Source organism: Peromyscus eremicus, chromosome 5 (genome assembly GCF_949786415.1).
Source record: "Peromyscus eremicus chromosome 5, PerEre_H2_v1, whole genome shotgun sequence".
NCBI classification, from domain to species: domain Eukaryota; kingdom Metazoa; phylum Chordata; class Mammalia; order Rodentia; family Cricetidae; genus Peromyscus; species Peromyscus eremicus.
In genome coordinates this window covers 79,037,667-79,049,959 of record NC_081420.1, presented here as the reverse complement: position 1 = coordinate 79,049,959, position 12,293 = coordinate 79,037,667, and the positions used below count along the sequence as shown (strand labels likewise).

The following is a 12,293-nucleotide window of genomic DNA, read 5'->3' as shown; positions in this document are numbered from 1 at the left end:
TCATGTATGGTAAGCAAGTGTGATACTACTGAGCTACAGCCATGGTCATCCCACATTTTATTTTATTTGTCTTTCTCTTGGGACAGTGTTTCACTCAATTGTCCTAGCTGACCCTGAACAAGCCATCTTTGTCTCAGTCTCTGAAGCAGCTGGAATTGCAGGCCTGTGCCCCTAGGCTGATCTTTTCACATTCTCTCACTTCTGTTCTTCCTTCCCTTCCTGATAACATCTATTTAATGGGTGTGCGGGGGTTCTACCACTGATGCTCTCCACAGAGTTAGCGCCAAAGATCAGTGGTGCCTACCATCTTCTCTAGTGTCTGCTTACTATTTGAATACCTCCTCAGGAGTAATGTCTGTGCTGATGCCCTTCCCCAGTTCCTCCATTGAGAAGCCTTGATACCCTTGACCATGTAGGTGAGAGCTTAATCTTGGGATCTCTGGTCTATTTCACTGGCTTGGGTCTCATCTGTATGAACCATAGTGTCTCCATTACTGTAACCTGGAAGAATACTTGGGAACTGTAAGTTGACTCCTCCTATTGTGTTCTTTTTTTTTTAAGATTTAGAATATTATGGTCTCTGAAGATTACACATAAATTTAAAGATGGCCCTTTCTATTTCTGTAAAATATTTTTGGAATTCTAAGGAGTTTTCAGTCTTTAGATAATGTTTTGTTGTATTGACATCAAAATAACATAATTCATATTTTTAATCCATAAAATATCTAGTGCCAACTAACATACAAGGTAATGTATTTTTCCTGGATTTACTGGCAAAACTATTAATGATCTATAAATATTTTCAAAGTATTTAGCAATATCTGTTTCAATTAAAACCATGTAAACATTTAATCCAACAATATCATTATATTTAATTTTATTTATTTTACTTTGTGTGTGTGTGTGTGCTTCTGTGATGTGTGTATGTGTGTACATGCACATGTGTCTGCATGCTAGTGTGCATCCCCGAGTGTGCTCTTATGGAGGACATAGGTCAGTGTTGAGTGTCTCCCTTTATCACTGTCCTCCTTATCTTTTGAGGTAGAGTCTCTCACTGACCCTGGAGCTCACCATTTGGCAGATTAACTGGCCAAGGAGACTCCAGGGTCTGTCCTTGCTATGGGGTTGCAGATGTGTGCCACTACAACCTGCTTTGTGTGGTTTAGGGAGATCTGAAATCAGGTCCTCATGCTGTGCAGCGAACACTACCCTATGAGCCGAGCCATGCCCCCAGCTCTACTCACTCAAGTTTACAGAAACATCAACACAAGCAGCATAGGAAAAAATGTATGAAATGATAGCAACTGCAGTGTTTATTACAGCCCTAATAAATAAATATCATTAAAAAATGAACCATGGGATACACAATGACATACTGACATTTTAGAACATCAGGCAGAAAGATGGAAATCCATCAGTTCAACCTGGTGTAGAGGTAGGGACTGTCTATTCCCAGGGTTCTATGACTGTACAAAACTACCAAGCCATGCATGCTTATGTCTATTCACAAAAAAGCATGGGGACCATATGTTGGGCTTGTATGGTTCTTTGTTGGATGGGGCCACAGGACTGAGAATTCTGGTGAATTGAAACAGTGGGAATATTCTAGAATTTAATCGCATGTATCTGTTTTTTTTTTTTTTACCTTTATGTACATATTTTTTTGAAGATGTGATTGAAATACGCAGCTGGTTTTCAAGTTCAGTTTGTTCCTTGGATACACTTTTTGGTCTCAGATCCCCTGAAAAATGATGTCATACAGTTACCCAAGAAGTAAACCAATTTTAACTCTTAAAAACATAAAATAAACCCTGGCTAATGCACAGTTTCTTTTTTTTTTCTTATAAATTTAGATAAAACACAAAATAACTGCATTGTAAGAGTGCAAGTCAGGAAACTCAAGACTAAATAAAACTGTCTTTTGGAGGGAGGGGGAAGCACCTTGGCACTTGAGATGCTCGGCGTTGAAAATCTGGGGGTCCACCTGACCTAAATCATGAATTTGATGCAAGCATTATTATATACACATTGTTAAAAAAAAGAAATGCTATATAAAAACACCAGAAGAATATCTTTAAAACCATAGCATAATATACAATCCCATTGGTCAATGAGTTCTGTATTGTAGATGGGATTTTAGCTCTAGGCAGAATAATTTTTACAAAGAGGGTGGCATTTGTACAGTGAAAACTACAGAGAGAAATGCAGAGAGGGACAATGAATACTGTTAAGTACATATTTTTAACATTATAATGAAACAGATGCAATGAAAATGTTTGACTTTATTTGAGGGCAAATCCTGAAGTAAGGAAGCAGAATATTTGCAGTTAGATAATAGTTTGTCAGTGTTAATGGGCAACAATTGTATGAAAATGCTGAGTTTCCATAGTCAAGTCTTCCATTGGTTATGGCAACTGTCTGCACGAAAAATGCCCTGCCTCTCATTGGCTTCTAGATCAAAAGTCTAGCACTCTGATAGAAAAAGATTTAGCTTCTCATCATTTCCATTCTAGATATAGCAAGAGAACATGACTTCTTTCTAACCAGGGAGATGATATTCTGAGTGGCTGGTGCATATTCTTAGTTGGTGCTGCATATTCGGAGTGGATGGTGCACATTCTGAATAGAAGATGTGCATTCTGAATAAGTGGCATATATGCTGAGTAGGTTGTGCATATATTGAGTGGATGGTGTACATTCTTAGTAGATGGCATATATTCTGAGAGAGAAGTCAAATGTGTTGGAAGTGACAAGGCACTTGGGCTTGGCCGTTCGGCCTGTTGGGGCTCACTTAGGTGATGGCACTATTTGCTAGAATGTGGGACATGTGGCTGCAGGATTTTGTGTTTGGCCTGTTGGGTTTTGGACTTGCTTTCCTCTCTTCTTCAGCAACAGCAATATTTATTCCATGCCATTTTTATGTTGAAAGGCTGTAACTTGCTTTTTGGTTCTACAGGTGCTCGCTGTTAGAGGTCTGACCTGCATCTCAGAAGATTTCTGAATGATCTTGTCATTGTTTGTTAGTCTACAGAGATAGTTCAAATAAATGCCTTTTTCATTATAGGTTGGCCATAAGCCTCTGGAAGGCCTAGAATAGAATGTTAAGTCTGAAATGAACACCACCCACTGGTTCATGGCTTTAATACCTGTTACCTGGGTGATGGTGCCAATTTAGGAGACTACTGAGCCCTTCAGTGTGGTACCTAGCTGGCAGAAGTTGGCCTCTAGGATAGGCCTTTGAAGGTTAAAAACCCAGTTCCTATTCTGGTGCTGCTCTCTGTTTCCTTTCTGCTCCAATCAGAGCAGTTCTGCCCTCTGCTCTGGATGGTGATGGAGCTTCTTGGCTACGTCTTCCTTGCCATGGTGGACTGAAATGCCAGTTAAAACAAACCTTTCTCAGCTTACATCATTTGTTTCCAAGTAATTTGGTTCCAGCCACAGGAAAGTCAATAATATTCAGACTATATGGTATTTTTTTTGTCTTTTTGTCTGTTTCTTTTGGCAGTGTTACCACTGATATTTAATACCTTCATTCTTTGACACGTGCCATAATAGAGTTTACTTCCTGAAGGTTCCATAGCTTTAGAAAACAGCGCCACCAACTGAGGAACAATTCAAAACACGAACCTAAGTCTGACATTTTGCATCTAGCCCAGAATGTTCTAGCCAGGCCCCTAAAAGCTTTGGCTAAGAGCAGGAGACCCGAGTTCGAGGTGAAGCTCGAGGCGAATCAATGGGGAGCAGCACTGTAGGTGATGTGAAGCAGTGGTTCAACCCAGCGGCCATTCCATTTGTCTGCAAGGTACAGGCGGACAACTGGGCCCAGCTGGAGCAGCTTGGACACGTGAGGGTGTGCCGCTGAGAAAACGCCTGTCTAGCTTCTCATTTATTTTTTTCCCCTGTCTTCTGGATCCTAGGACTTTGCTCATTGTTTTTAATTGTCCTCAGCCATCTGATATAATTCCTGATCAATTCCTTCTAGCTCACAGAGGAAGAAAAAAAAAAGAGCTCCTCTTTCCTTTGCTGGGGATCAGGCACAAACTTTTTATTGCTAAATATCCTCTGCATGTGCTTGTAGCAAAAAGAGATGTAATAAAAATAGCAGCCTGGTCAACTTTTTGTTTTTTGTTGCTTTTGTTTTTCAGGAAACTTTAGGGTATATATATTTCTTTTAGGTATTAGGGTGCACAGTACACCAAAGAAAACTCATTCGTGTTATAAAGGAGTTCGATACACGCAGGGCAATCCCAAAATGCCTCTGCAGTAGCTCACACAGCCTTAGATATTAATGGCATCAGATGGAGGAGGAAAGGGTTGTAAAATGACAAGGAAAGGGGGGGCCATACGGCTGTTTGTCTTCCCACCTCTTCTGTTCACCTCTTCTGCAGCACACTTTGCCTGGGACTGCCAAAAAGAGGGATGCGTATGCGAAAGGAAGAGGATGATGGACTTATCCTAATCATCCTCAGGAGCTACCGTGCTGAACAGGAAACCAAACCTCTGGGAAGGAAATGGAGATCCAACTCCACTGTTATGAGTGAGGAGGAGATGTGGCAGGGGTGCCCCTCGCCTTCAGAATGAGCGTGTGCTGACTGAACAGAGCTCGGTGCATGCCCACTTGTATTTGCCTAAATTCGGTTCTGACTAAAGCTAGTATGCCTGATCATTCCCATAAAATGAAAGCTCTCAGTAAAATAATCCTGTTGCACACAGACATTATTAAACATTACCTGCAATCTTTCTGCTGTTTATCATCTGCTGAAAGGTTGCAGGGATGCCTGAACTTCCCCTAGATGTCCTATAAAGTGGTTTTTGGATTTCATCTGTATATGAAGAGCTTTCCACGTTTTCTTCTAGAAAAAAATTCAGATTGTTAGCTATAAGATACATCACATTTATAGTTGCTTCTAATGGTCACTCTAAATTAGGTGCTAATAAAAATGAAGTTAAAGGAATGTAGATGATTAAAAATATTTGGAGCTCATTAACTCAATTAAGAATATAAAGACATACACTGCAGAGGAGAGTTTAGGGAATGGTTAAGAGTCTGTCTCTGTGATACCCAATATGGGCAAGCCTTCCGGAAATAAGGAGCATTTGTTGTTGCCCAGGGATATGGTTCTAAAGAAATTAGAGAATAAGAGTTAAGAATTATGTTTCTTTTTCTTTTTTTTTTTTTTTTTTTGTAATGAAGCTGTAGTTGCTGGTACTGGGTCTGCACAAAACTAGGGCCATCAACAGTCAGACACATAAGGGGGACAGGCTTAGTCAGATCCACCCCTCATTAATGGAGAGTTCAGCAGGCTCTGGTTAAACCCAGTGGACCATGAAACAAAACAAGGAGACAGAAATTGAGCTAAGGGACTTGCAGGGAGGGCAGCACAGGCTACACGAGATCTTGTCTCAAAAAACAAAACAAATTCCCTAAACTGCACATGACAATAACAACAGAAAAGAAAACCAAACCAGACAGATCTGGAGATAACTACACTAAACGGACTTCAAAATATTATTAGAGGCTATAGAAATAAAGAAGATTATGATTTTGTCATTAAAACAGGCAAACTGATGGAACAAAATCTACACCAAGAAACAGCCCCACACATCTGCAGCCAGAGGAAGTGCTAAGATCACATAGTAGAGACAGTCTTCCCTTGGTGAGGGTTGATGGGGGAAGAGTGAAACCAAACACCTTATTTTTTCCTCAGTTACAACAATCAACTCCAAGTGGATTAAAGACTTAAGTCTAAAGCCTGCAATTTTGAAGGAATTTGAAGAAATATAAAAGACTGTGCTTCTGGACAATAGAACACACAAAGAGGTTAGGGCCTAGCTCGGGGTTGAGAGCTTGTCTAGTCTGCACAAGGACCTCAGTACCACAAATGCTTGATAGCCCTATCATATGACCCAGCTGCTGTACACTCTGATGAAATGTTACAGACAAAAACATTCCCCTCTAAAACTGTTGCTGCTGTCAATATTCATTTTAATAGCCCTTTAGAAAACCAGACTACAAATATCTTTTAATATTAGAAACCTGTATATATTTTAACAGGAAATCTCAAATCTGGGTTTTTTTTCTATGCCAAAGAAATAAATGCACCACCGTGTGTGTGTGTGTGTGTGTGTGTGTGTGTGTGTGTGTGTGTGTGTGTGATTTGTCTGTATTTATGTATGTATGTATGTATGTATGTATGTATGTATGTATGAATATATTTACTGGGGGCAATAGCCTTTAAAATTCAATGACCTCTAGTGGCTGAATAAAGCATTCTAAACTATGAAATGTTACATTGTCAACAGAAAGAACAAATACAAGCCATTTCATTTTCAGGCACTGGGGAATTCTCGACAATGCAGTTAAATAAAAACATAAGTTGCAAAAAGGATTAATGAAAAGGCATACTTCTGAAGTATTTCAGGCAATTAGATCTTGTTACTTGTCTTATGTGCTCTCTTACCTTGACTGGTCAAGAAGGGTGACAGATTGATCACTTTTGTTGGAAATTTCTTTGGTGGCTGGTACTTGGTGGTAATGTTTTCTTGAGGTTTGATTTTCAATAAGCCCACATCTGAAACAAAGTTTGGAAAGGAAATTTGCATGATGGCTGTGAGTATTCACAAATTTTGTGACAAACTCTGTACTCTACTGTATTTTTTCATTCATATTTTTCTTTCCCATGCTTTATCAAATGTTCATCATCTGTGACTTCAGTTTCTATAATGCCTTTCATCATTTTCTCTTTCTTGTCTTTATACTGTGTTCCTGGGTAGTATCTTTCTTAATTCAGACCTGTGCCCACCCCCCCCATCATGCTCATTCTGCATTTGATCCGCAGGCAGATACAGTTAGGAGGCTAGTTTTAGAGAAAAAAAGCTTTGTGCATGAGCTGCTGAATCTCTCGGTCCAAACACAGCCACCAGTTGTTAGATTCAGTTGTCATGAATTATACTATCATAGAAGTAATACATGTGACTACAGAACAGGAAACAAACAGAGCCAGGCCGTGTGGTTTGGACCAGTGACATCAGAAAATTAGGAGGCTGAAGCAGAATGACCACAAATTCAAGGCCAGCTTAGACTTCAGAGCAAGTTAATAATGGCCTGGACAACTTAGCAAGATCCTGTGTCAAACACAAGACAGAGAGAGAGAGAGACAGAGAGAGAGACAGAGAGAGACAGAGAGAGACAGAGAGAGAGAGAGAGAGAGAGAGAGAGAGAGAGAGAGAGAGAGAGAGAGAGAGAGAGAGAGAGGAAGGAAGGAAGAGAGAGGGAGGGAGGGAGAGGCAAGAGGGGAGAGGGGAGAGACAGAGACACAGAGATTACAAGGCTCATATACTTGAATTATTGCCTAGCTATTGAACTAAAACCTGGATGGTAAGAGACTTGTAAGGCCACAAGATAGACCATTGAAAGAATACATTACTGTTGAAAATTTTAGAAGTCATAGCTTAGGCTGTCATTCATTTGTTAGGAAAGGGGAAAGCTGAGAAAAATGTGTAACTCAATGAAAAGAGAAACCTTATGCACAGTGGGATGATGTTCCAACACTGCAAATTTATGCTTATTACGTAAATTATTTTCATGAAACTGTCCATATGTAATTATTTGTATGAAGAGTCTTTGATATAGCTTGATACTTTAAGTTGAATGTAATTTTGGGTGTAGTTGGCTTAGAAGTCTACCCCAAGTGATTTAATCTCAATAGATGACATTTAAATATATTTTTCTAAATATTGCTAAGACATAAAAGAGTAACTAACAAGTGCTAGAGACTAAACACAAAGGAGAAACTTTCAGTTGAGAGAGTTTTGGAGGAAAGATTTACGTGGGTAGTGCATTTTTAAAAAATTAAATGTGATTTCATGAAAGAGTGACAAGGGAAAAGAGGATGTAGGAAATTCAACAATTAATGGAAAACAAAACAAAAAGCTGTGGCAACATTTTTAGAAAATACTTGCATAAAACATCATTATGTAGATCCTATCACTGCACACAATGACATCTGAGAAACTAGAGAATGAGACGGTGGCCGCGCAGAAAGGACACTGTATGTTGTTGTATGGTTAACATGCATCTTTGCTGTGCTCTGAATGTTTGTGTCCCCATCGGCACGTTGACACAGAATCATCTTGAGATGGTATTGGACACAGGTCCTTATCAAGTCACGATTGCCGTTAGTATTGTCCTGAGGCCCCAAAGCTCTGCTTGCTCCTTCCAGCACTTGAGGACACAGAAAGAGATAGATTTCTGAACCAAGAAATAGTACCCCATGAGAAATATGTTTCTGTGGTGTACAGACTGTCCAGCCTAAGGTAATACAATCTTTGTATCTCTCTCAAATTTGAAAATATTTCATTGGAGTAAATAAAAACTGCACGGTATGAAAATTCTTCTAAGCAAGCACTTACCTCACGTGTTAATATATTTTCTCTACCTTGAGTGTCCATGAGTGATTTTATCAGGCACTTACCTGGACTAGTATCTTTCTTTGTAGATAAACTCATGTCTAAAACAAATGCTAAAAACTCACCCAATGATACGATGGCCTTATATATACATTACCCTCAAGCTCTATGTGGTGATCTTTATTTGTAATACTTTTTTCACATATTAATGAGCGGTCATTTGTCTGTTACTCCAATTTCTATAAAGTATCTTGTCATGTTTTCATCTTTGCCTGTGCCCTGTATCCTACAAAGGCATCTTTGTTCATTTTAGCCCTTATCCAAACTCTGTTTGACTCTGAGTTAGAATATTCATTTTGATATCAGTCAGTAGTCTCTTTCCAAATGTTTCCTCTTCCTAATTTTCAACTTTTAATTTTTAATTTGGAGTGGTTTTATTATCCTCTAACCATTAACAAATAAATATAAATTGAGCAGAAATATGGTCTAAACAAATGTGATTTGAAAGTGCAACGTGCCCACAAGCTCCTGTGTTTGAACACTTGCTCCCTAGCTGGGGGTGCTCTTTTGGGAGGCTGTGGAATCTTTCGGAGGTGGAGGCTCACTGGGTCACATGAGTCTCTTAGAGTGGCTCTTGAGGTTGCAGGGCCCAGCCCTACTTTTCTGTTTACTTTCTGCCTCTTGAATGCCCATGCAATGTGGTCAGTGGCCTCTCACCTTTGGTGTTATGCCACCCTTGTCATGTGATCAGTGGCTTCTCACCTTTGGTGTTATGCCTCCCTTGTCATGTGATTGGTGGCCTCTCACCTTTGGTGTTATGTCTCCCTTGTCATGTGATCGGTGGCCTCTCACCTTTGGTGTTATGTTTCCCTTGTCATGTGATCAGTGGCCTCTCACCTTTTGTGTTATGCCACCCTCGTCATGTGATCAGTGGCCTCTCACCTTTGGTGTTATGCCTCCCTTGTCATGTGATTGGTGGCCTCTCACCTTTGGTGTTAGGCCTTTCTTGTCATGATATAATAGTTCTCCTTGAATGGTAAGCTAAAATAACTCCCCCTTTTGCAAGTTACTTCTGTAGGGTAATTTCGCAGATGTCAAAGAAGTAACAGAAAAGACAAATATTTTAAATTGACTGGACTTAAGTGGCGCATTTTGTTGCTGTGGCTGAGGTTGTCACTCAAAAGTGGTAAGGATCTAATTAGTAAGCATCACCCAAAGCAACCATATCTAAACAAAAACACTGAAAAACATGGCTCATTAAATCCAGTATTTCTAGGCCAAAACATAAAAACAAGTTTGAACATTTATTTCAAATAATACCAGTTTTCAATCCTAGCTTTCCCTCAGTTGTAAGCTTTCGGGTCAAGAGGCCTTACTTGATTAACAATATATGTTCGATTTATACTTAATAAGACATGTAGTACAACACTTGCACTTAAAGTTACAGAAACCATGCCTTGCCAGTAAACCTCCATCCCAGCACACATGTATATACTGGGATGGGAAGATTATATTGCAAACTCAGACTCATCATGGAGGTCGGTGTTGAAGACCCACCTTCTCCTCGTGTCCTTACAAGGAGGCAGGCATGGCAAGTCTCTGAGGACACTAATCAGAAACAACTCTAAAAAACTGTTCATAGTTGAAGTCTTTCTAGGATCAAAAAGAAGTGTGTGTAACACCGTGTAAGACCAACCATCTGGAACTGATAACAGCCCAGAGGAAGAAATCCACTGCAGGGCGGCACCATCCACTCTCACCAACTTAATCTGGTAAAAGGAAGTGGCAGGGAGGGGGCCTGTGTGTTGCAGACCTCTTCCTGAGCACACTCACCAGAAAGATTTCCTGCTTTTTCAAACTCAACACAATGTTTTAACTCTAAGCCAGAAATGGAAAGTGAGTGGAATAGCATCAGGATGATTTTCTCCAGACACTCCAAGATGGATGTGGTACTGGGTTTGGTTAGGTTATTTTCTAATTGGCTCAGTTTCACTATTCATATTATTTATCTTATGCCTACTTATAACAAACACTAGAATTTCTTTGTAAGAGAGAATCCACAAAAACTGTTGCTCATGCAACAACACAGATATTGTTACTATAGGTTAGAATGTAAATCATAAATATATGACTTGAAAAGTTATTATTCTTACCATGTTCATCTTTTAGTTGTTCAAGAAGTTTTGTTCCTTTAATAATAGTTAGTTCCTTACCTAAAGACACAAAACACATTTCAGAATACTATGTAAAGGAAAAAATTAATGTACAGGTTTCGTTTTTTCCTTTGGCATTCCCATCTCTGCTGATACCATGTTTCATGGACATTATTATAGTGATGGTTAATTTTGAATGTCAAACTAAACTGGATTTAGAATCACGTAGGAGACACACACCTCTGAGTATGTGTGTGAGCATGTTTCCAGAGAGGATTATCTGAGAAGCAAAGGTGGGTAGCGCCAGTCCATGTGTGGAAACAAGACTCCTCTCTGTGTGTCACACCTCTCTCAACAGTTCTGCACAAAACACCACTCCATGTTACAGAGATTAGAATGTCATAGCTATTTATGTCATGCTGTGCCCATGAACTAAAGATGAAAGAAGGAAGGAGTAGCTGTATATGGAGTTCCAATGCTTGTTACAGCAACCTTTTCAGGAAAATTACCTGGTTCTTTGCATTTGTTCCTAATTCTCTGAGTTAACAACTGGTATCATTTTCTTACATGAATACACCATCGTTCTCACCCACCTCCTTTGGGCTGCACTAGGAAATGTACTCTATTTCCCTTTTAGCTTTTTATTAGCATATATTATTCATGCAAAATAATGATATGTTTCACTACAACATTAGTGCTATATTTCTATCATCATATAGGCCCAAAGACAGATTTATAATGTGTCAAATTAGTAACAGAAAAGAGGCACAATGAACATACACACTGTTCTGTAATTACAGAATTATTTCTAGTTATGCTCCTTTTGGGTGATACTAATTACTGTGTGAGACTCTCAAATCTCACCAGAAGAACTTTCTTAAAGCAGGGTGTCTATCAACACATTGTCTAAAATTTTACTTTGTTGATATTCCATCTTCATTTTAAAAAGATAGTTTTGCTCATTGTGAGATTCTTGGGTGAATTTCTTCTCCTAGTGTTTTGAATGTATCTGCCCGGTGTTTTCTGGGATTTGTAATTTCTGATGATCTCAGGTTCTTTCTTTTTAATGAAGAGTTATTTCTTCTGTCTCCCAAGATTTGCTTTTCAACATTTATAAGATAGTTGTTCTGGCTATGAATTTCATGGTGCTTATTTTGTTATAGTCCATTAAGTTTGGTTGTGGAGATTAACAACCATCATATATTTAAAAGAAACAATTGTTATTTCTTCAACTTCCTTCCTGCTCTTTTTCTGTACCTGCCCATTTTCATATTGTCCATTTGCAACTTTTTCACTCTTGCTTACACTTCAGAGCCATTATTTAGACACTTTGATTAGTTTTCCCTCAATGTCATGCCCTTTCCCAGTCCTTTTGTTATCACGTGTCTTTAGTGGTACCCTCTATATGATGAGACATTGTTATGAACCGCAATATGTCCCTGTGATTCACATCTGAGGCTCTAACTGCCACTGAGATAAATTTGGAGCCAAGGTCTCTGCGAAGACCACTAAAGCTCAGTGGGTTCACAGGGTGAGTCCTTTCTGGTACTGCTGGTAACATTAAAAGAAAAAAGAGGAACACAGGAGGCTTGCTTCAGCAGGAGCTCTCCACATGTGTCCTGACACTCCTCCCCCACTAGGAGTTTACAGGGGTGCTGTTGGAGTGGATCAGTTCCAAGCTGGTAATATCAGCTAACGCTCCATTAACGGTAGACACAAGAGTACCAGTTA

The 12,293-nt window shown here is 39.3% G+C and overlaps 1 protein-coding gene across 2 annotated transcripts in view; it reads right to left on the bottom strand.

Moving 5' to 3' along the window:
- Positions 1-12,293, bottom strand: part of Ccdc7 (coiled-coil domain containing 7) — a 165,081-nt gene that overhangs the window by 21,004 nt on the left and 131,784 nt on the right. For both annotated transcript variants that reach the window (XR_009379398.1, XM_059263777.1), the window contains exons 35-38: positions 10,563-10,622; positions 6,462-6,572; positions 4,731-4,853; positions 1,646-1,741 (exon numbers count right to left, since the gene is read on the bottom strand). Coding sequence is in view for 1 of the 2 variants with exons in the window: in XM_059263777.1 (XP_059119760.1) it covers positions 1,646-1,741; positions 4,731-4,853; positions 6,462-6,572; positions 10,563-10,622 (390 nt within the window). In the remaining variant the exon portion in view is untranslated. The remainder of the gene's footprint in view (positions 1-1,645; positions 1,742-4,730; positions 4,854-6,461; positions 6,573-10,562; positions 10,623-12,293) is intronic.